This window comes from Alexandromys fortis, unplaced genomic scaffold, assembly GCF_014885135.2.
Source record: "Alexandromys fortis isolate MF-2015 unplaced genomic scaffold, M_Fortis_MF-2015_v1.1 scaffold_2_1_26212458, whole genome shotgun sequence".
NCBI classification, from domain to species: domain Eukaryota; kingdom Metazoa; phylum Chordata; class Mammalia; order Rodentia; family Cricetidae; genus Alexandromys; species Alexandromys fortis.
In genome coordinates this window covers 4,782,907-4,806,088 of record NW_026067930.1, presented here as the reverse complement: position 1 = coordinate 4,806,088, position 23,182 = coordinate 4,782,907, and the positions used below count along the sequence as shown (strand labels likewise).

General features: G+C 47.2%; 1 protein-coding gene across 1 annotated transcript in view; it reads right to left on the bottom strand.

Moving 5' to 3' along the window:
• Nucleotides 1-23,182, bottom strand: part of Col22a1 (collagen type XXII alpha 1 chain) — a 213,363-nt gene that overhangs the window by 87,018 nt on the left and 103,163 nt on the right. The window contains exons 30-38 of the mRNA XM_050144864.1: nucleotides 21,372-21,413; nucleotides 17,773-17,805; nucleotides 15,714-15,767; nucleotides 15,400-15,453; nucleotides 14,571-14,624; nucleotides 12,491-12,544; nucleotides 10,708-10,761; nucleotides 8,390-8,494; nucleotides 7,400-7,444 (exon numbers count right to left, since the gene is read on the bottom strand). Of these exons, the coding sequence (XP_050000821.1) occupies nucleotides 7,400-7,444; nucleotides 8,390-8,494; nucleotides 10,708-10,761; nucleotides 12,491-12,544; nucleotides 14,571-14,624; nucleotides 15,400-15,453; nucleotides 15,714-15,767; nucleotides 17,773-17,805; nucleotides 21,372-21,413 (495 nt within the window). The remainder of the gene's footprint in view (nucleotides 1-7,399; nucleotides 7,445-8,389; nucleotides 8,495-10,707; nucleotides 10,762-12,490; nucleotides 12,545-14,570; nucleotides 14,625-15,399; nucleotides 15,454-15,713; nucleotides 15,768-17,772; nucleotides 17,806-21,371; nucleotides 21,414-23,182) is intronic.

The window sequence follows — 23,182 nt, the reverse complement described above, 5'->3', positions numbered from 1 at the left end:
CTACACTTCATGAGTAGTTCTTCCGGGGGTGGGAGAAGGAGCCTCAAAGATAACTCAAGTAAGAGCAAAGCTTCCAGCAATGTGGTTAAAAGGATGGATTTGGGTACCGGAGGCTCAACTTTAAATTGTGGCCTCGGCACTCATGAACTGCTAACTTATGGCAAGTGTCCTGAGCATGTGTCTTCACCTACCAGAGTGGCACACAGGAACAGCTGAGTCAGCCTGGTGGCATGCTGCTTAAAAGGGCTAAGCACAAAGAGAACGCACTGTGGCCCTGCCACTCAGTCCGCACAAGCCAACTGCTGCTTTTGCTGCTGTTCTTGCCGTGTGACATGTGTGACATTCCGTACTTGATGGCAGAAGAAAGGAGTAAAAGACTGCTGTTTCCCGTAGAAGGAAGCAGAGGTTCCAGTTACTGGTGTTTTAATTTCCTCAGCGGCAGACAAAGAAGCATCTCTGACCAAGGCTGGCTCTGCGTGGGCAGCAATCCTAATTGGTGCTGACACAGGCTTTTCCAGTCTTGGATCGCCACACTTTGCACAAATGTTCAGATTTGGGATACCTAGCTGCTAATGAGTTTGTTCGCTGTGCCTCCCCAACACTACAGGCAACATCAGGGATGCGATATGCCTAGGTCTGTTTATCCCAACCCAAATTCAATAAACATGGTAGTATTACATAAGGGATTGCTCTCTCCCTCCAGTCTGACAAAGCAGTGGCAGGTGTTCTTGCTCAGACCACTTAATATCCCTGGGAGAAGTCAACCAGCCCAGAAAAGAGCCAAAGGGACTACAATCAGAAAGCTGACTCTAAGAAATATTATTAACATACATGCTTTTAAGCATCTAAAATAGATAGATAATAAATAAGCTATATTTTTGCCCATAACGGCTATTCCTGCTTCTCAGTGTTTCCGGAGCCTTGTGTGTCAGAGGGTAGTATGGATGTCTCCTCTAGAGCTGATATCCACGTCCACCTATTCCTAGCACATTGAGTCTCTGCACTAACAACTGCCCGCAGTATTGAAAGCGTCTCTGAAAACAGCTGGCAGGGCGCCCATCCCTGGTGCAGAGCCCCGCTTGCACATCCATACAGGAAGCCAAAGTTGCCTCCAGTGGGTTATTTCTCTTTCCAAAAAAACAAAACAACAACAACATGAAGTTAGGAGGGAGGTGTATGGGAAGCCCAAAGAGATCTGGAGAGGGGTTAGTGGGAGGATGACTATGATGGAGATAAACTGTGTACATGTATGAAGTTTTCAAAGATGGATCAATAAGAGACATTATTCAAAGATAAGAAGAAAAGCCATGCTGCTAAAGTGATTTGCTTTTCCCGCTCCCGTGATGACGACAGTTAGATCTCCAGCCAGCCAACACTCACTGCGTGTCGGCTGTAAGCCGAGATCTAGGCTCTAATCCCCACTTGCAATTCAGTCACGATGCCTGCTTACTATCGGTATTTAATGCTCAGTCCTGAAGTGGAGTATCAGTCATGAAGATGGGAAGAATGAAACGTACAACGTCCTTACAAAAAAAGTAAAAACCCAAACCCAAATCCCTCACTAAGCCCCCTTAATACCTGCTATTTCCCTTCCTTGTCCTCCCAAGCCCAACCTAGCTATGCCACCAGCTGTTGGTGATCCCCAAGAAACAGATCAGCCATTGTCCCACCCGCAACCATTCTACTAGATCTTTCCTAATTTCCCTTCAAATTCCTACTTAGTGCATTCCGTTTCTTTATATTGATATAGTATGACTAGGTCTTGAAAGTATAACATGCTTTGAATCTAGAAAATCTGATTAAGAAGTACAAGGAAGGGGGACAAGGAAATTAATTAAAAAAAAAAAGGCAAACCTGACCCATCCTGACCCATGGCTCATCTGCCAACGGCTCTTTACAAGAGTGGAGATTCAGGTAGGAATATCTCAGGCACTCAGTTGAGTGCTGCTTGGTCTGGCCCCAGCATAATGTCAGGCCCCTACTGTAACCCTGGGGAGGCCTCATGGTGTCTCTACACCTTAAGACTTTCACCAATAAAATATTACGATTCTACCAAGATCCTCTGCATCTTCTGGGCAATCATCTCAAAGGGAAGTGACTACGAAGTTGAAAGACACACCAAGTACTCCAGTTATAGTGTGACCATTTTACTGAAAGTTAGCAGAAAGGAAAATCAGATGGACACATATAAAGTCAAATGAAACCATTCCTTCTGAACCTTGGGTTTATTTTGAAGGGACTGATGCAGACTTCCCTGCTGTGGCTATCCTCTTCTCCCTTCCCAATGCCACATTCCAGGTACATCAGGAACCCTGACCCTCCAATGACAAGTTACACTATGAATCTGTTCCTCCGCGCTGATGTTTATACCCCCTTTGTAATGGTCTGGATAAGAAATGCCCTACACTGGCTCATGCATTGGAACATTTGGTCCCCAGTTGGTGGCACTGTTTGAGAAGGTCACAGAAACTTGAGGAAGTGCAGTGCTCCTGGAGGGAGTACTTCATTAGGGTGGGAATGAGGTCGAGGTTCTAAAGATGGTCCCCACTTCCTGTTTTTACTCTCTTCCCCACTCCTCTCCCCTTACCCTCTGCTTCCTGCTTCTTGCATATGGATACAATCTAATCTCTTTACTTCCAGCTGGGTTTATACCCCAACCTCTCTTTCCTTGAGCCTATTGTGATGCTTCCTCTGTACGGTTAAAACCTTGTCAGGCTGACCACACACTCTGGATGCTGTGCCTTCCCGATAATGAACTCAACCCGCTCTGCAGCTGCATGTCAAAATAAAGTCCATTGTCTGTGACTTGCTTTTGGTAGTATTATTCTGCCACATCAGTAGCAAAGTAACAGATACACCCCTGCTTCCTGTACATGCCATTGCCTCTGAGAGCATGCTTAAACTTGTATGACCCAAGCTCCCAAAAACACAGACCCAGTCACTGGCTTGGTCCAGTCATTCCCTTTCCACAGAGTGTCTGAGCCTGTTACAGCCTGTTTAGCTATATGCATACATCGCCATTAATCTTCACACTGTCACACATTATCCACGTGTCCATCTCACCTCTGGCTTTTCTGTAAACTGCATCAAAGTAGACTCCCTATTCATATGCCTATTCAATAAAATCTGCCACCATATATCTCAAATATAGCTTAGATATCTGTGTAATCTATGCACCAAGTGTCTGCCATAAACCAGATATTGGCTATAATGCCCTCTGCCTGGATGTGAGAACAAGCAATCTTCATCAGCTGAATTCTGCCTTCCCCAAAATAAGCTTCTCTCCTATACCCCAGAGGATAGACCATGCTTAGCATATTTCTGACCCAACTTAGCAGCAGCGAGTCCATGATTGATTTTTCTGCACAATGGCCAGATCTGGCCCCATCTGTGCCTATAGCCTATTGTGATGCTAAAAATTCCCTCAAGAAACCACTTCCCAGCTTAATGGAAGGACACTTTCAGAAAATGGCCCCCAAAGGACACAAAAATAAACCTAGCATTCTGCCACCAAGAGCAAGAGGACCAGTAGATAAGAGGGAGCAGAGCCCAAAAGCTAGCATCTGGGACCTACACTCCAGAGAGGAATATGTGAATAAGTTTGGGGTTCTGCAAAAAGATAGAAGTTATCGAACAACGGCTCTGTGACATAAGATCATTTCTCTCCCAAGGAGCCCTTTTAGTGTCAAATATTCTTTACCTCTTCAAACAGGAAAGTAACAGTCTCAGAAAGCTAAAGCCCTTTGCTTTCTACCTTGAGACAGTTGAGCTGGAATCACAGTAGGTTCCCTATAAAGTCCAAACATGCTCACTTTGCAGGAAGCAAGCGTTCCTCACTGAGCTGCCTGTATTACCACCAACCGGGACGCACTGAGATGTGCTGAAGGAAACTTCTAGATCGCTTCCTCCATTAATACCAAGAGGTATGCCTTTTCCATACCTGGGACAGGGCTGAAGAGCTCTCTCCATCTCTTTCCTTCCCTTCTCCCTTGCATCCCCTCTTCTGCGGTCTCCCTGAGCAATCCATCTCCAAATAAAGATGTCCTTGAATTTCGACTTATGTTCTAAACGCCTTCAAAGTGGGAACCCTTATTCCTCAAACACAGTACCTTACACATTTGTCCATCAACGGTGTGATGAGTGGACATTTAAGGGGAACTGTTGGTGCAGGGACAGCATGACTTAGCCTGAGCCCCCACGGTGTTGAAAATGCTCAGGATTCTGAGCCTGCCTTCTATAGTGGCTGATGCTTTCACTGGTTCCCACAAGACTTCTCCAACAAGCTACAGTGTGTGCATAGATCAGATACAGGCTACCTAGCTCAACAACATCCTGCTGCAGCAGGAAAGCTGAAACCACAGGATACCGATGCATTTTTTTTTTTGCACAGATATTGGTGGCAAGCCCTGCACTAGGGAACTATTTCTTATGGCTATGGTAACCTAACCTCCCACCCCACCCCCACTCTTCCTGGAAGAAAGAAAGCAATGTATTTTACGGCTCTATTGTTACGATCCTAAGATACAACTGCAGAATAAAAGGAATTAAGTGCCTCCTACTGTTAGATAAAGGTTATATGTGATTGTGGTAGAAAATGAGTCAAGTCAAGCCATTTACTTCTCAGCCACTTCTGATACCCTGTTTTTGCTTCTAAAAGGTTACCAGTGTCCTCTGGGGCCTGAAGGTTCTTCTTAGGACGGAAGGGTCAGAATGCTTGGGCACTGAAGGAGAATCGGGACAGGACTCACCAATGACAGAGAGACTCCCTTAGACAATGCTGACATTGCCCCAGAAAATACGCAGATGACATACTCCTACCATATAGATAGACTCCTACCACATTAATTCCCCCATTTAGGGAAATGTTTGATCATTGGTAATGCAATCAAATGACCATACTGCAAAGCAAATTAGTCTACTACAGTCTCAATTCCTGAAGGTTTAGGGTAGTTACAGAGATAACCTGCTTGACTAGGAGGAAAGTATGAAGCTGAAACCTATGTTTTGCTGCTGTTAACATCTATGGAACCTCAACACCTCGAACTTCCTTATGCTAGAAATTAGTTTGATGAACTTTTCACGCGTAACTTTACATTCAATTTATTCTGTAGGCTTTTTGTTTGTTTCTTTGTTTTTTGCTGAGATCCCAAAAGTTGTGAAATCAAAGGAAAAAATGGTAATGGTCTCCTCTCAGGAGGTGGTCTCTAGGGCTGGGAATAAAACTGCCAGTCACTGCAGCATATATGGAAGCTTAAGATACCATCTGGGATTGGAGGCAGTGTGTTCAGAAAGTACTAGCTGGTGACTCGGGGAACAACAAAACCATGAACATGTTCTCCATGGTTTTAGGGTATTCTTTTTTTTCATTGAGAGAGACCCTTACTCTGTAGCCCAGGGTAGTCTGGACCCAACCTAATGACCCAGTCTAGCCCCAGACCCCAAATTCTCCTAATCCTATCTCTGCCTCTTAAGTTCTTGCATTACAGGCATGTACCACCACTCCTAGCAAGAAGTTCCTTTTAAAGAAACCATTTTTATAAATAGGCACAAGTGGTAAGAAGTGATTTTGCAATAGCATCTTTATGTAATTTAAATATGCATATCCCATTAAAGCCAAATATCCGAGCATTAGCGAGTATGACTCTGGCCCACATCCTCTCAAGTCCGTGTATCTGAGTCGGTGTCATAATTCTCACTGTGTGTGGGTATACCTATAGTTAAATTTGCTGCACCCCGTGCCTCGGTGTCCCCTCCGTGTTCAACCCTCTTGCCAAGGCCTACAGCAGCACTTCCTTCATCCCACACCAGCTGCCGCACGCAGTTTCAAAGGAGGACAAGGGCCTCACTCTCCAAGAAGCCACTTACAACCAAACCAGGTTAAGAGCCTCTCTGTGTTGGCCCGCCCTCCATCAGCTGCAGCACTCTGGAGAGCAGGCCCTACAACCCACCTGGGCAGCACAGTAGAGCCGACCCTGTTGGTAGGGGCAGGTGAGCCAGCCTCAAAGGCATGAGCGTGGGAGAGCTCTCCCCACTACTTGTCCGTTATGAGGCAGCATGGGTGAGGGAGAGAAGGTCCCACCCCCTTACCGGTTGCAGGGATCAGGAAAGAGGCCCTGCACTTGGCCTTAGCTGCACAGTAGAGTTGACCCTGCTGACAGGGGTGTGGGTGAACCGGAGGGTGAGCTTGGAGAATGTGACCCCACCTCTCATCTGCCATACGATGGTAGGGGCAAGGAAGAGAACCACCCTCAACCCTGCTCCTGGCTGACTGTGGCAGTTGGAGAGCTGGCCCCGAGGTCGTTAGTGTGGGAGAACTATCCATGGCTCTCAGCAGCTCCAGTAAGGATATATGGACAAAAAGGATATATGGTGTGACTCACTGGGCCACATTACAGCATGCATGATGAAATTTTCTTTCTTTTTTTTTTCTCTTAAATTTTGTTTCACTGTGGGGAAGGGGAGGTTACAAGAGCAAAGGGTGGATATGAAGGGACGAGGAGATGAGTGGGATCAAGAGATATGATGTGAAAGACACAAAGAATAAAAAGAAAAAGAAAAAAAAGAGCCTTTCTGAACTACTCGGGCCTCACACCCCCTCTCCAACACCTGCCTGCTTCTGCAGTTTACACATCCGTATATTCCCCAAGCCATGAGCTCGCAGAGGCCCAGGAATGTCCTACAGTCCACCCTATAGATGTGCCACAGTAGAAATAATAAGGCACTGGTCATCCAGGCAAGCTTGAAAAATGAATGAAGGATTTATACAGAAAGACCTTGGGGCAATCCCCTGCTTGCTCAGGGGGATATTGTCTTTGTAGGCCCATGGTTGCTGATGAATTGAGGGAGAGTTTGGCTGGTATTCGTCCATTTCCTTCTTCCTCTTTGGTGCCCAACTAGGTGACATTCTCTGGCTTTCCTTTGTCATGAATGTCACTAGGATTTAGTGGATGGACACAGGAACCGATTTCCAGCGCTGGCCCATAAAACTCTCCCTGCAGTTTCTCCACTCCCTCCCCCTCCCCACCGTTTATGTCATTGCTTGGGGAAAGAAAGCAGTGTTGGGATACTGCTGGGCTGTTTAGACCAGCACCCCCTTCCCCTGCCCCCCAAACACACACCAGACACCTAGACTCCCATTAGAATTATGTTAAAGTTTGGGGATCATCTACTACCCAAATTTCACCAGTAACAAGAGAAGACTCGGACCGTGGCTTGGCCAGGTAAAAGCCAGCAGCGTCTTTTAATTAGCCCATATGAAGCCCTGCTGTGGACATCACTTCGAGTCTCAGAATGAGAAATATGGGAATGGCTGAGGTGACCAGAGATGCATATAATTAGAAGGCCCCCACTCTCCAAGTGGCATACGTACCATCTCCAATTTGCTGGGACAAGCACTTACCTTGGTTCCTAAGGGGCCAGGTAACCCAGGTGGTCCACGGAGTCCCTGTTGAAATGAACACCAAGGACCCATGAGAGAGGAAGCCCTCACCACATACCAGGCTGCCTGCCCTCTGCTGGAGCAGGAGTAGAAGAACAGCTTCAAAGGGGATTGTCACTGCAAGGTGAGGACACTCAGTCATAGGGCCTGGGTAAGATTTCTGACTCTGACGCTTCCTGCCCCATGTGGACAAAAACAAGCCCCTCTATCCCCTAGTGTGTTTTATCTCTTACGATCTTCATGCTAAGGGCTCCCAAAAGCCAGGCTCAGCTGACCCCATGACCTCAAAGCTTAATCTCCTTCTTCTTTATCACACTACAGAGACCTGGGGTAGCACAGGGGAGGGGCTTCCGTTTCCAGCTAATGAGCGTGGCCTAAAAGGCACTCATGAACACGCTTGAAATCCAGGTCTATTTTTGGCTAGAGGAGCCCAGCATGAATGGAGAAACCCTTCTGTGTGTGTGTCTGTGTGTGCGTCTGTGTGTGTGTGCACGCGCGCTATGACCGCTGGATAATTTGAAACTCATTTGCATGACTGGCTCCCCCCTGGATCCAGAGCAAGCAACCAGAGCTCCATGTGTGCCTGGCTACTGCCACACAGGCCCATCTGTGGTTTCACTTCCAAGGCTCCAGCTTCCTGTGGTCAACCACAGGCTGAGAGGATTAAGTCATGGATTTCAGCAATAATTCACAAAGTTAGTAAAAACTAGCAATGGAAGTACCGTGTTATGTGTGTTTTTACTTGATTATTATTAAGCATGCTGGTTGACAGGACTGTGTCCCTGGGTCAGGGGACATCCCGAGCCTTACAGCTCCCCTTCCCACCCAGGTCCACTTCGTCAGCTCTGGTTATTCACTTGCTAAAATGAGCCTTTGCTTGGCTCTTTCCTTGCTCCTTCCACCCCCAACTAGCCTGGCTTCCCAATGCTCAGAGCGCTGCCTGCCACTTACCGGCTCCCCGTCCTTCCCTTTTCCAGGTGACCCAGGGAGGCCAGGAGCACCGGGATCACCCCGTGGACCAGCTGGCCCCGGGCTGCCTTCCTCCCCTGTTGCTCCCTGGGGAGAAAAGAGAACCTTGATTGGCATCAGCAGAACACAGAACTCAGCTTAGCAATGGCGAGTCAGCCTGAGTCTGCGTGGAGGCTTCAGAGCTGCCTGGAGAACTTTAAAAGACGTGTCCCTCTGGGGCATCAGAAGACAGACTGCCCAATAGGCTGTCAAAAGTTGAACTCTGCTCCCCCCACAGCTCCATCCACATTTACGTGCTAAAGTCCTTTACTGGGCAGAGCCTCCGCCAAGTTTCATGTAGCCTGTGCCTATCCCTTCTGCAAGCAGGTGATGGAGGGGGTCTCTTCAAGCCTAGAGAGCAGGATCATCTTTATCAGCTCCCCAGGCCAGACACAGAACATACTAAAGAGTAGACTATGATTTCAGGAATTTTGGCGTTTTGCCTAAGTCTGGACCCTTCCAAGCACCAGGCCTGACTCAAAAACCTTTATGTTGTTTCTGATCAGTTAAGAAATGTTTGGCTCCCCCTAGAGGTCAAATGGGTCAACAGCACACAGGAAATACAATTAAGATTTATCCATTTTTAAGTTAGGTGTTCTCTTATTTCTGCAACTTAAGGTTTTTTTTTAAGCACCAGCAAGGTATTATGGTATACATTTATAATTCCAGCACTTGGTAATTAGAGGCAGGGAGAAAGGGAGAATTACTGCAAGTTGTACACCAGCCTGGTTGACACAGAAAGTTCCAGGCATCCGTGGACTACATAGGGAGACTCTGTTTCCAAAATCCAACACACACACACACACACACACACACACACACACACACACACACACACACACACACACTGTACCCACACCACCAGGGATTATTATTAAGGTTGTGATCAATAGACCACAAATCAAAGATATTTTCTACAGTTTGCTCTTTCCTCGAGAATATTTTTTCTTCCTGAAATTTTTATTTTAAAACCAAATCTTTTCCTAAAATAAAAAGTACACTCACTCCTGTTAAACTTTCAGCAAAAAAAAATAAAAATAAAAATAAATCACGTCTTTAACAGTCTCCAGGAGAAACACCTAGAAGGGATCAATTTGATGGACTCTCGCCTTTAATCCTGGCACTCGGGAGTCTGAGGCAAGGGGACCACCATGGGTTAGAGGCTAGCCCAAGCTATAGAGTGAGTTCAAGCCTAGCATGAGCCACAGAGTGAGCCTCTATCTAGAATACAAGCCATATTTGGGCAACTGTGTAGACTTCTGTAGATGGGACATCTGGAGAAAGGACACCTTATGTGTAAAGGGAACAAGACACACCATCATGTTCTTGTCACACGTCCTCTCTCAAGGCCATGCCCCTAGCCCCAGTCCTTGGAGTGATGTCCATAAGCTTGGCCCCCATGTTTCTACTACCCTCCTCATTTGACAGCCGAGCAAACTGAAACGTAATGCAGTGAGAATGCCATTTGCTAGTGATGGTTTCTCAGCCTTGGTCCTGCTGACACCGAGGATGGCTGAATCGTGCATGTTGGGAGGGTCGAGGACAGACAGCATCCTTCAATGTGCTCTGTGATAGTTAAGACAGAATCCTGTTCTGTGTAGACTATGCCGGCTGCACCCCTCCCCGTGGTGGGAGGACAACCAAAAGTTCGGAGGAGGTGAGACTGTCCCTACTGATAATCACTGTTGTCACCCTCGTTTAGAGTCACACAACCAGGACCCTGAACCAGCCGCTAGTGAATCTAAAACTCTCTATCTCCCTTGGGCACTGATGAGCACTGTGGGTTTCCCAAGCTCTAACTCAGCATCGCTAAGACATGAGCACCTTCCTGAAGCCTATGGTCATGTCAGAGCAATGAGCAGCAGGACGGCAGAGGGTGCCTTGCTCCTCCCAGACCTGGAGGCAATTTCCAATGATAGGAAGCAGGATCTTGTTTCCTTCTTCTGTCTAAGACACAAAACGCTTTCCCAGGCTTGGGGAGGGTTCCCTGGCAACCACGGTGCTCAGTGAATGTGGGATGTACAGTGAGATCCGGTGCGGCTGCTCACCAGCTATGAGATAAAGGACATACAATGTCCCTCGGAGCTCTGCTGGCATCTGTAAGGGAGACACTATTCTGACCCCAGGACAAGCTGTGACAGTGAGATGTCCCATTCCTTCCCCTCCCCACCCTGTCTCTCTCACACAGTCCCTCTTGTGCCTGGGCCCCAGGCCAGCCCTGAGCAGCGTGAGCACCTTTCTGCAATCTGCATGGCTCTTACCTTCTCCCCACGCGCCCCGTCTTTCCCAGGGGCACCTCTGAGGCCAGGGGGACCCTGGAAAAAGGAAGGTGTTCACATGGTCAGTTTTTAAAGGACATTAGCCCCTGGGGTATGTCACCAGGCCCCTTTCACTTCTGCTCACGATTCCCATCCTGTCTTAAACTCACTAATGCCCATCTCCTTGCCTGAGTCTGGTGGTGGACCTTGTACATCAAAACTTTGAGAATAGATATGGTCTGACCAGTGCTTGCCCCTTAAACCCTTAGTCTTTGAGTAGGCAGACCAGATGAGGACAGATCAAACCAAAAAAAGAACCTGACTGTGTGTCAGAGACCAGCCCTTCCAGTGTCTGTAGGATCTCCCCCAGCACCTCGCAGATAAACATTCTGTGGACATACCAGTGAGGACATATGGCAATGAGGAAACAGCTGGCCAGTCACCGTGCCACTGGAGCTCAGTCCTCCTGAGGACTCTGGAGCCCACCTAGGACACCCTGCAGAGCTACCTCACCTTGGGGCAAAGCATGAGACCACTGGAGCTAGGGAGATGGGTCAGAGGTGAAGAGTACTGGATTCTCTTCCAGCGGACCTGGGTTCAATTCCCAGCACCTACAAAGTAGTTCACAACTACATATTCCACTTTTGGGGATACCTGAAGCCCCTTTCTGGCCTCCACAAGCACCAGCACACGGCGGTACAGTGTGTTGAAAGGAAACGGCCATACATACGCAAAATATCATATATATATATATATATATATATATATATATATATATATATATATACTTAAAGAGTTGTTCTGTTTCTTCTCCCATCACCCTGGAGCTACTTCAGGTGACAATCCTGCCCCTTTCCTGTGGATGACTGGACACAGTGCTCTCCAAACGCCAGGAAAGTATTGACTATGTATGTACAGTGGGAAAGGAAAGACTATACAGGAAAGAGCCCCTCCAACCACTTCCCCATGACTCATATCCTGCCTCCGTTTCTGCTGGTATAAAGCGGGTCAGGGATGGTGTCCACCTAAGAGGCTTGCTGTGTGGATGAAATAGACTAACATATTATGCATTAAGATTCTAAGTGTCATGCATCTGTCCTCTGAGTCACAGCTACCTGGGAAGGTTTAGGGAACAAGCCTGGACTAATCTAATGCAGAGGATAAATTCCCTGTAGCGTGTAACCAGATGCCACTGTATAATTTACTGAAAATCATTAAGGTCTAAATCAATGCTTGCGTTGAATTGTAATACCAGCCTATTAAGAGGCATCTTGGATCGCCATCCGGGAGAGGGAGAGGAGGAATCTCGGCAGCTGATGTGCGACCTGAAAGAAGACGCATCTGATCCTGTCTAGCCTGGTCTAACCCTGCCTCGTTTCTTCAGATGAAAGAGCTTAGGAATGACTGACCGAAGTCTTAATGCCAGCTGTTGGGAGAGCTGGGTGAGAATCCAGGTGTCTAACAGACATCGGGGACCTCTGACTTCTTTGGGTTCACTAATTTCTTTGAAGGCAAATGGTGATGTTGATTCCAGCATCAGTGAAATGTACAGCCTCTCCGCCCTCACCAAATTCATCTATCACCCAGGGAGCTGAAGTACTGCTGCCTAGAACCCTGGGTTGGTAATGTTCTGGGTAGCCCTCATTCATACACTGGTGTACCCTCCTGTGAGGCCGTGCTGCCCACACCTCTATGTGAATAGGAAGGAGGATAAGAAAGTGAACCGTGACAGGCCCTGCAGGTTCATGACCCACTCTGACACCCTTCCTCTCTTTGCCATACTCACCAAACTTCCTGGGGGACCACTGACACCGGGGGGTCCCGCAGGTCCTGGAGCACCCTAATCAGAAATGGAACAATTGAGAAAGGCCAACTGTATTGGCTACTAATAACCGACCCCGGCCACTCTCCATAAATGTCTCGTATGACTCAGTTTCCCCTCAACTGTGGGAACAGCCTCCAGACTATCACAGATGTTAAACTGTCCCTCATCGAGACTACAGTATCCCCACCGGTTAGAGTCAAGCGAATGGGCTTGGCGGTAGAGTGAACCTGAGACAGGAAGACTCTCAAAGTTCCTCAAACCAGGTGATGTCACGGGACAGGCAGTGTAGATGGCAGGGGTGGGCAGAGAAGGAAGCCATCCAGCGTGCCTAAGAAGTTAGGTGACCACCAGCCTGACCCTATGCATAGGGAGCTGTTGAGGTTGAGGTTGAGTTATGAAGAAGCGGCCCCTGGCACACTGTGGTGTTAACAGACAATGGACAAACCTTGCAGGACAAACAGAGGATAGCTGACAGGTTGAGCAGTGGCTCGCCATGAGTTGGACAGAAAGGGACTTTTGGAGGGTGGGTGGAGCGGGCTTGTGATGAGCCACTGGGTCACAGGTGATCACAGGTCTGTGTGAGTCTGAGAAGGCTGCTGTAAGACAACACCATGCTGAAGATGCTGGCTCCATCCACAGAGCAAAAGCGTCTACAGAGGGAGTGGACGAGTGAGTGTGAGCATGTGTGTGAGCCCGTGTGTACATTGCACGTGTGTGCTGGACTGGATGATGGGTGACTATTTCCTGAAGTGAACTTTGATTAGAACTTGACACCTGGGTCATGATTCTGAGAGGGGGTGTGGCTGGGGTCATGTCGGAGGGTCAGTGTCAAAGAATGGGAACTAAGGCGTGCTCAAAAAACTAGAGATTGCTTAGGGTCTCAGTGCTGTGCACCATCACAGGCCATGTGTGCCGATCAGAACTCATAGGGCACACTCCTAGCCTCCTTACCCAAACCGACTCTACCTATGCTGAGAACAAGGCAGGCTGTCCTTGCTGCAGGAAAAACCTTTCCTTCTGTATCATCCACACGAGCCACTATTCATGACTGGCCCCATCTCCTCTAAGACACAGTCACAGAATACCAGATCACATAATGATGTTCTGGCCAGAACATTTGGTCTGTGGTCCCTGGACCAGACTAGTCGCTGGATGCTTTGTTTGGCTAACTGGTCACCACTTCGGGCAGGCCAGTCAGGTCAGTCTGGCTCTGCCACCATCCAGGATCACAGTGACATCTAAGCTCTGGGGCTTTGGCTACACAGCACAGCTCCATGCCGTCATCGTGAAGAGTGCCTGCCTCTCTGCGACTAAGCACATCTAATCTGTGGATGTGATTCGGAAAGCTGGGAGCAGCAGCCTCAGGGTTCAGTGGGTGCCTACAGAGAAGTGTCTATCTGTACGATGCCTAGACTGCTGCTTTGTGTTTGAGGGTTGGTGTGTGTGTGTGTGTGTGTGTGTGTGTGTGTGTGTGTGTGTGAGAGAGAGAGAGAGGGGGGGGGGCATGGAGAAAGGCACTGAGGAAACAGAGTGAGACAGAGGTACAGAGGCACACAAAAAAGAAAGAAAGAGAGACAGAGAGAGAATGTGTGTAACTTGGACTTTATCTTTAGAGTGTATCTATGTGGATCTGAATCCAGGCACAATTCTCAGAATGGCAAGCATCTGGGAGTGGTCCTCTTTGTGTACTGAAGGTCCTTTGAGTGTCCTCTATGTGCACTGAAGAATTTTCTCACTCGTGGGCATGTAGGTAGGTACAGCATGGACTTGTACTGAGACTGTGCCTTTGTTGCATCCATGTATAGGAAGAAATCTGTCTCCTATACATGTGTATAAGAACATTGTGTGTAGACCAGACCAGAACAGCTCCCATTTGGCTTCAGGTTCAAATGCCCCCTCCCATGCCTGGACTGCCCCACCAGTGTGGGATTTTCTTTCTTAGTCACGTCCCAGTTGGTCCAGAGCAGTGAGCCAGAGAAAAGATGCTCATCGGGGGCCCCTTCTTAAGTCCCCAGGAGTAAGGCAAGACAGGAGGACTCACGGGGCTTCCAGCTGCTCCAGGAGGCCCATGTGCACCATCCTGTCCCTTGGCTCCCTGTGCAGGAGAGATAAAAGGAGGTGGGTCAGAGGCCGCATCTCGGGTAGCACTAGCCTGCTGCTCAAAAGTGACTCACCAGAACAAAGAACAGAAAACGGGTTCTATCAAGTGCGGCACAGTCACCATTCGCTGGCCCAGCTCATCTCTGCCGCTGCCCCTAAGGTCGACTATTTACCATCACTGACTCATTACGTAAATGAGCTCCACAGAGTTAGACAGCCCTGACCTTGAGAGTTTTAAACAACTAATAGGTTTTTCAAAACTGTATAGGGTCCCTTTCCCCCCTCCCCAAAATAACGGAACAATTGCCAGGAAACACCCTCTCAGCCCAAACCATACTAAAAAAAGAAAGTTGTTAATATGTACCAGGCATCTGCTAAACCCGCCTGCCCATCAATGGCTGGGGAGGACAAGCCAGTTCCCTGCATCTGAAAAATGCACTCAACACCGAGAGGAATCCTGCTTCCGGGCAACCTCTCTTCACAACACTGAGTCTAAGGGAGCTTTCCTCAGCCGCAGCAGCCCTTTAGTAGGAGGACATGGGCAACCAGCACCCCAGAGCCTGGTCCAGGTTGTTGCTTTGGGGGACAACTTTGTAAGGCATTGAGACCCTTAATTCTGGGGATTAGCACAAACCATGTCTCCAGTATACCCACCCTAATAAGAATTCCCAATATGTCCAATGAGAAGGCTGGTGGGTAAGGCAGGAAGGGATACACGACCAGGGGCAGCATGGGCCAGGAACTAACAGATGGAGAAAGGGCTCTCTTACCGGAGGTCCAGTGGGTCCCCGAGGGCCCAGTTCTCCAGGACGACCCTGTGGTCCCTGCAATGAGAGAAAACTGTGCTCGTGAACTAGCTCAGTACCCTTATTCTGGGATGGGGCTGTGTGTGGGGCCATGCAATGGTTATTATTTGAGATCTACAGAAGCCATAATACCAAGGTCCTGAGGACTAATACGGGACATACTCAGTTTACTAATTTCTCCAGGGTGGGGTGCAGACCTAGAGCCAGCCAGGCCTGGATTTCTGGTCTTCAGGTAACTTGGGGAATGAAGAGCAGTATCTGGGGGTGTAGCTACTCACCATGGTGCCAGGGTTACCAGGGTCACCCTTTTCTCCTTTTGGCCCTTGCTCTCCCTGTTGGTTAGAAGCACATGGTACAGGTGACTCGATAATGACCCCCCCAATGCTTCCAACACACTGGGTACACCCCACAGCATTGACACAAGGACCCCCTCCATGGTGATCACAACCAATGCTCTTCCTGTTGGCTGGATCTGGGAGCGGGGGCCTCTCTCTTTCCCATTGTTCAGAGATCCTGACTTACTGCTCAGATCTAAGAACAAGAGTCTCTTCTTCAGGGCAACAGAGCCCCGAACTGTGCCCCGGGATTAAAGCTAGTCTATAGTTGCTCCGTAGAGACACTTTCTAGACTATTCCACTGGAAGAGCAACTAAGGAGGAAGGGGGTGAGTGTGCTGCCTGTCTCCAATGTTGAGCCTCCGTTGGTGTCCTTCCTTCAGAACGTGTACTTTTAAGGAAGTCAGTCACCACTCTTCGGCTCAAAGCGAGGAAATGACATCTAAAGAAAAATATTTCTTCTGCATTTTGAGGCAAAGGTTTCCTCACTTTTTTTCTGTCTGTCAAGAACTGAATCTGCCCGGCACATCTCTCTCCATGTCTCGCTCAAGAAAGAGACTGGCTTTGAAAGACCTCGCTCCGCATTGTATCCGTGGATGGTCTCTTCTGTGTCAGAGGGTCAGACCACTCAAGCATAGAGTTGAAACCTTAGCAGACTCCGTGGAGGAGGCACCTGACGCTAAAGATGCTTAATAGGAGGATGTGGCCAGTTTGGGGGAAATGGGAAGGTTCAGAATCAGGTATTCAATTAATAGATGGTAGAGGGGTGCAGGAAGGGAGGCAATGGGATGGGTGCCTTGCTTGTGTATGGGAGGAGATGAGCCTTCGAACACATCACAAGAGGCACCTGCTGTGGCTGACAGACATCTGACCACTCCTGAAATCCAGGCAGCAAGGAGATGCCTCCCTGCACTTTCTTCCTGTCTCATGTTCAAGCTTAATATCCTTCCTCATCCTTCCATGACTTCATCATTGGACTCAGTGTCTCCCTGCCAGGTGTCTTTCTATTATATGCGAGATCTGTGTCTTTGAAGTCGCATTGACTTATTCGAGAAATGGAGACAGCATTGGTGGACCATGGGTCTTTCGACTCTGCCCTCTCAGCTGTCCTGTGTTGTGAAACACGGATCGTATCACAGTGAGAGAAAGAAGAGCCACAAGGAGCCACAAGAGAAGGAGAGGAGCCAGGCATGGTGGCCTTTCATCCAAGCACACAGGAAGCAGCGGCAGGAAGATCTCAGCACTTGAAGCCACCCTGTTCTGCACAGTGAGTTACAGATTAATCAAGGTTACAGGGTGAGACCCTGTCTTAAAACAAGGAGGGGTGAGCAGCTGTTCCTGCTGCTGTTAGTGGTGGTGCCAAATATAAAATTTCCTGGCCTCCGTGCTGCCAGCAGCAGAAAGAGATCCTGAAAATACTTTGTCGGAAGTCTTCATAGAAGAAGGAGGAAAGGGGCCTTCAGTCTGCAGGCTATGGAGCTGACTTCCATCTTTCTGTCAAATGTCTCAGTGCCTGCAGGAAGACACTGAAACTCTACCCCGCAAGCAGTCTGAATGGAATATTCTGGAAATTATCTCTATGGAGTAAACAACTTCAGGGGCCTAAGGGTTTGAAGTGTTCCCATCGCTGGTCTTTTCATGGCCAACACTGGCATAGAATATTCTGGCAGCTCCAATATTTCTAGTCTTGAAGCTCCCGGCATTTCTGGCCACAGCAAAAATGGAGTCTAGACAGAGAGTATGGCCTATGCTCTTGACCACCGAATTATGTATGACCCGAGAAGGTGACATAATTGTTCTGCCTGCCATCAGAACAAGTTTCTTGTAGTAATTTATCCCTATTTTTGCCAGGACAAGTTCTAGAAACCCTGATGCTGTCTAACGAGCATGAAGGACTGAGAGTCAAATCCACAGAATGGCCAAGGCCACCCCTCACCCATGGCCCGCACCATCACCAGATGAGCTGGGGCAACAGGCTGCATCCAGGGTCCACTGCTACTTACTGGCATTCTAGGGTGCGGTGTGAACACTGATGGCTGGAAAGGAAACCACACACGTTAGAATGCTAATAACCAAAGGAGTCTTCCATTTCATGTGTCAAAACCCTGCTGCCTCTCAGAGATTTGCCAAGTCAAAGAGCACAGCCTTGAAGTGCCTTTTTTATATTTGTCTTTGGGGGAAGGGGGAGTTGTCGGGATTTTTTTATATATTTCTTGAAAAAATGTATGCATGCATGCCATGTACCTTGGTCATATCCATTCCCCCCTCCCCCCTCCCAGCTCCATGTCCTCTTAATTGAATGGTCCACTGAGTATTACTAGTGCTACCCATCGATACGTGGCGTGAGGTTGTCCACTGGGGCATAGACAGCCTACTAGTGGCTACCCTCACCAAAGAAAAGTTATCTTTTTGGGTTTATACTCTTGAGACAGAATTTCATCTCATAGTCTAAGCTGGCTTCAAACTTTCTAAATAGCCAAGAATGACCTTGAAGTACTGAGCCTCCCGTGTTTACCCAGCAGGTAGTGGGATTATATGTGTGCCCAGCTTTGCCCGTGTCTTTTATTGTCATTAAATGTGTCCAAGAGAACCAGCGTTGTTTAAATGATCTGCATGTGTGCGCATACATTAATGAGGGATGTGATTTAAAAGCCCTATGGTCCCAACCCTTCTATGACTCTGGGTAAGATCTTTGAGCTTCTCTGCCCTCATCAGGAAGAGGGGGATAAACACCTCCTGAAAGCCAAAATAGAATACTCCATGCAGACAACTAGAAGGCTGTCTAGGACACTGAATTCAGGTCACTGCATCCGTTTCCAGTACTAAAACCTGTCCTGTGCTAGCCAGGGACAGGGATGAAGAGGAGACTAGTGAGGAGGGCCCAGCCACTGGCTCGTGGAGAGGCCAGTGGAGACCGTCATGACTTCAGTGACTCCCCAGCTTCCCCACCACCCAGGCTACACTGAGTCCATGCACTGTCTACCCTCAATCCTTTCACAGATACGATTCCTTGGGCCTGAAACACTGTTCCTCTTTTAACTTGGGCCCAGTCTCCAGGACTCCTCTGATTTCCCCATAGATGCCCCTTTCTCCTCTAGTACTCCAACATAATTTATATACTTATATAAATAATATAATGAAGAGGTCGTTGGGTTCTCTTAATATATCCACCAACTGTACTGGATGTTCTTGGGCGGCACTCTTTTGCAACTGTGATTAGAGTGCATTCGCACCATTGGTGCTTCTGTCTGACCCACTCTTCTACATGCCTGACTCAGTGACATGCTGTTTGTATTACTATAGCTCTGTAACATAGCTGGAGATTGGGACAGTGATCCCTCCAGCATCCTTCATTTTTGCTCAGGGTTTCTTTGGCTGTCTGAGGCCTTCTGCATGTCCATCTGAATTTTAGGGTTTCTATTCTATTTCTGTGAAGAAGGTCATGGTAATTTTTTATTGGGATTGCATTGAATCTGCAAATTGGTAGATGATCAAACCATATTAATTCTATGAGTTCCTGAGCACAGGAGATGTTTTGCGTTTTAGTGTCTTCCTTCATCAAATATTTAAAGTTTTCACTGTAGAGGTCCGTCATCACCTTGGTTAGGTTTATTCCTGGATATCGTTTCAGATGAGTGGAGCATGGCCATGACCTCTCTCTTCGCATGTTTGATACCAATAAATAGAAAAGATATTGGTTTTTCTAACTTAATTTTGTATTCTGCCACTTTACTTAGAGTGTCAATCATTTCTAGAAGCTCCCCATGGAAGCTTCAGCATGTTTTATGTAAAATACATCATCAACAAATAGGGATAACTTGACCGTTTTTCTTATTTATATACCTTAATTTCCTGCCTCTAGGAGCCTGTAAGTGCTCTGTGAGGCCTGAGGTGTGTCAGAGGTTGGCCCAGAGCCAAGCCCCAAGAAACATAGTAAATAGGCAAAGGAACATGGAGATTCACCACAAAAGGTAAAAATGGCTTCCTCTCTTGGCCTTCAAGTCTCTACTTCCAGACTCCTCCCAGTTAGACCACTGTTATGTTCACACATTAGTGCCCACGTGAATGGGCAACTATAAAGATGTGGAAATACATCATTTAGTGCAAGAAGTATATAACTAGTAAACCTAAGTACATGATTGATAGTGGCTCCCATGCACCAAGGGATGATTTCACTGGCCATTGACACATGGAGATGTGCCTCTGCCATGTTTTATGAGTAAGGAAACTGAAGGACAGAGGCATGAGCTTCCTGAAAGCATCTGGGCAAGATGACCATGGAGGGTCAGAAACTGACATCCGTGCAGAGGATGGAAGCCTCTGTTCTCAATCCTTCAACAACCAATATACTGATTTTTCCTGCTTAGCTTGCTCTATTTAGTGTGTTCATCCATAAAATCTCAAGACAGCCAAGTGTGTTTCTGTGTTTGCAGGAGTGTATTTGCATTCATGTGTGTGCACGGATGTGTGTGTGCTTATATGTCTGCGGGGCTGTGTAAGTTTGTGTATGTGAGGATATGCGTGCCTATGTGTCTGTGAGTGATTACGTGTGTATTGTATAAAATTGGATTGTGTGATATGAGAAGTCCAGGACTTACTATGTTATAATCATGTAGATTATGGTGTCATCCTTATAAGCAACATCACAATGTACACACAGTTTTTAGACAAATGTAGCCATTGTGGCAGGAGAGAGCACATTCTAGAAAGACGTTGAATGAACCCCTCAAGAAATTTTGTTTTCCCCAGGAAACTGGCACTGGTAGAAGGAAAAGGCTAGAATCCGGTTTCAGCCAGAGGGGGATTTATCTCCAGTTCTGTCAGGACTTGCAAACACAGTCACGTGCAATGTCTCTATCAGAACCACAAGAAGCAGAGGAAATATTGAAATAAATAGGATTCCAAAACTAGGCCCATCGCAGAATTCTTGGGAATAAGATAACTGATAATAAAAGTGGCCATTTTACGTTTATTATTATAAACTACAGATGCCAGACAAGAGCCACATCTGTGCTATCTATGCTAGGAGGTTCTGACTACTCCTTTCTGATAGGGGAAAAGTGGAATGTTGTCAAAACAGAATCATATTATCTTGGGATCTCTTTCTCCCTTCACAGCCGCTCTTGTTCACTGCTGTACCTGATCTAATACTCCACTCACTATCAGGCAAAAACATATTGGAATATATTAACAGGCCACCAACTGCAAAGCTAAGGCTGGCATTAGACAGCCTGTCTCTAGACCCTGAGAATTCCCGTGGGAGAGGAACCCTAGGCTTGGCTTATGATACTGTGGTCCCACCCTGAGCAAATGACTTCTTGTCTCCGGATCTCAGCTTCCCTGCATGCAGCAGGTGGATGTGTACTCTCAAGTACTGATAAACAGTAACTGTGCTTCTGTTGAAAAAGTGAATAAAGAAGGAAGAGCTAGGAGTAGGTCTAGCTAATGGTGAACTAATGAGAGCATATTAATAATTAAACTCTGTGTGTGTATGTGTGTGTGTAGTATGCTCATGTACACATGCAAGAGTATGGGCATAGAGGGAATCCCACTGCCTTGAGAATTCAGAGGAGAAGATAAAATTAGAATCAGAGTAACTTACACTTCCAGGTAAGCCAGGAGGACCTGCTGGACCAGCCTCACCCTTAAAGAAATAAAAATAAGTAAATAAATAAATAAAATGTGATCTTAATCCTGTCAATTCTGCTTATGCCAGGAAATGTCTATAATAATATGTCCACCCTAGAAAACAAAATCGCTCTTCCTACACAGACTTTAGTAGATTATAGTTAGGTGAGTGGGGTAGGGCTTGGGGAGACAGACAGACAGATACACACATACACTCTTCATTATAAACAATCTCAGATGTGTTTTAAAGCATCTCGACTGACCTGTATAGCTACAGGTTATTGAAGCTCCACATGCCCTTCCAGCATTTTGAAATAATAATGAGGACACTGAATTTGTTTCTACTGCCTCCAGCAATGCCGGTGTTTGACCTGTTATGGCAAATGCTCCACATATGTACCTTACCTCAATGGCCACACTGAAGTCTTGTCCCCTTGGAGACACCCCCAGAGCTATACCACCCTTTCAGAAGAGGCAGACTGCTCTCATATGCCTACATAAACTAGGATTTTTATTGTGCATGGCATAAGTTTGGGAGCCAAGCTTGAAACCCTAACATATCCATAAGCACTAAAAAGGTAGGGTTCCTCTTGCTTGTTTCTTCTGCTACAAAGAACATTCTAAATTATGTATCTCATGCTTGTGAACTTGATTCATCTCTGTAGCTAGGTCCATAAAGTATATGTTTAGTTTTTCATGTATACAAAATGATAGGTTTCATAATGACATTGTATAAATATATACATGTGCTCTGGTCCTACACCATCCTCCCTGATGGACCCTTCCTCATCCAAATAGCCCACCTTACTTTAATGTCACATACACATTCACATCTTCATATATGTGTAATATATACATAGATATTTTATAAAATCTAGATACCACATACGAGAGGTAGCATGTGGTGTTTGTCTTTAGGTCTGATTTATTATTGCTAACGTGATTTCCTCCCCATTTCAAAAATAAAGACACTGAGACACAGAATCCTCAGTCCCGAGACACAGAAGCCTCAGTCCCGTTGCACAGGCACAGGCGAGCAGCCAGCCAAGCACCGAATCTCATACTCAGGATCCAGCTTTTCACTTGGACAGACACTGCAGAAGTTCCAGAAGCACTGCCACGAGAACCACAGGATGACCTGCCTCCTTGCTGACAGGAGAAGTCTGTGTTCTAGCGCTCCCCGGATGATCATGTCAACCCTATCATCCTGCCATTAACAGTCAAGAGATCTAACCCCAGCGCCTCCTAGTGGGGGCGTGTGGAAAAACACAAATGGGTGCAAATGGAAGATGTGTCTAAAGCAGAGGACACAGGATGCCATGGTAGCAGCCTCCTTGCCCATCCCAGAGTGGTACAGGAAGAATGGTTGCCAGCAGGACGTGTTGCAGGAGGGAGACCCTCCAGCTCCAAGTGAGAGGCCATGGGTTCGAGATCAGTTTGACATAGATAGATCTGGATTCCAATCCTGTGTCTCTGTGTGTTTTCAGCTCTCAGTTGCCCTTGACAAGCAAGAATTACTATCCCCAATTCCAAGGTTCTATCTGCAGCACAAAAGGACTGGGGTGGGAATGCATCAGTGGAAGGCAAGGCTGAGGCATGGACTTGCAAAGCCCAGTCAGAAGGGGGCAGTGTTGCTTTAGCGTCTTATTTTAGGTTTATTATTACCCGGATCTCTAGGGGAACCTAAGATGACCCAGATTCTTTAGATGTCTACAGGCAATTCTGCCAAAACAGTTACAGCGTTGTGGTCTCCCTGAGCCTCTGGATTCTGGAAAGGAGTGTCTC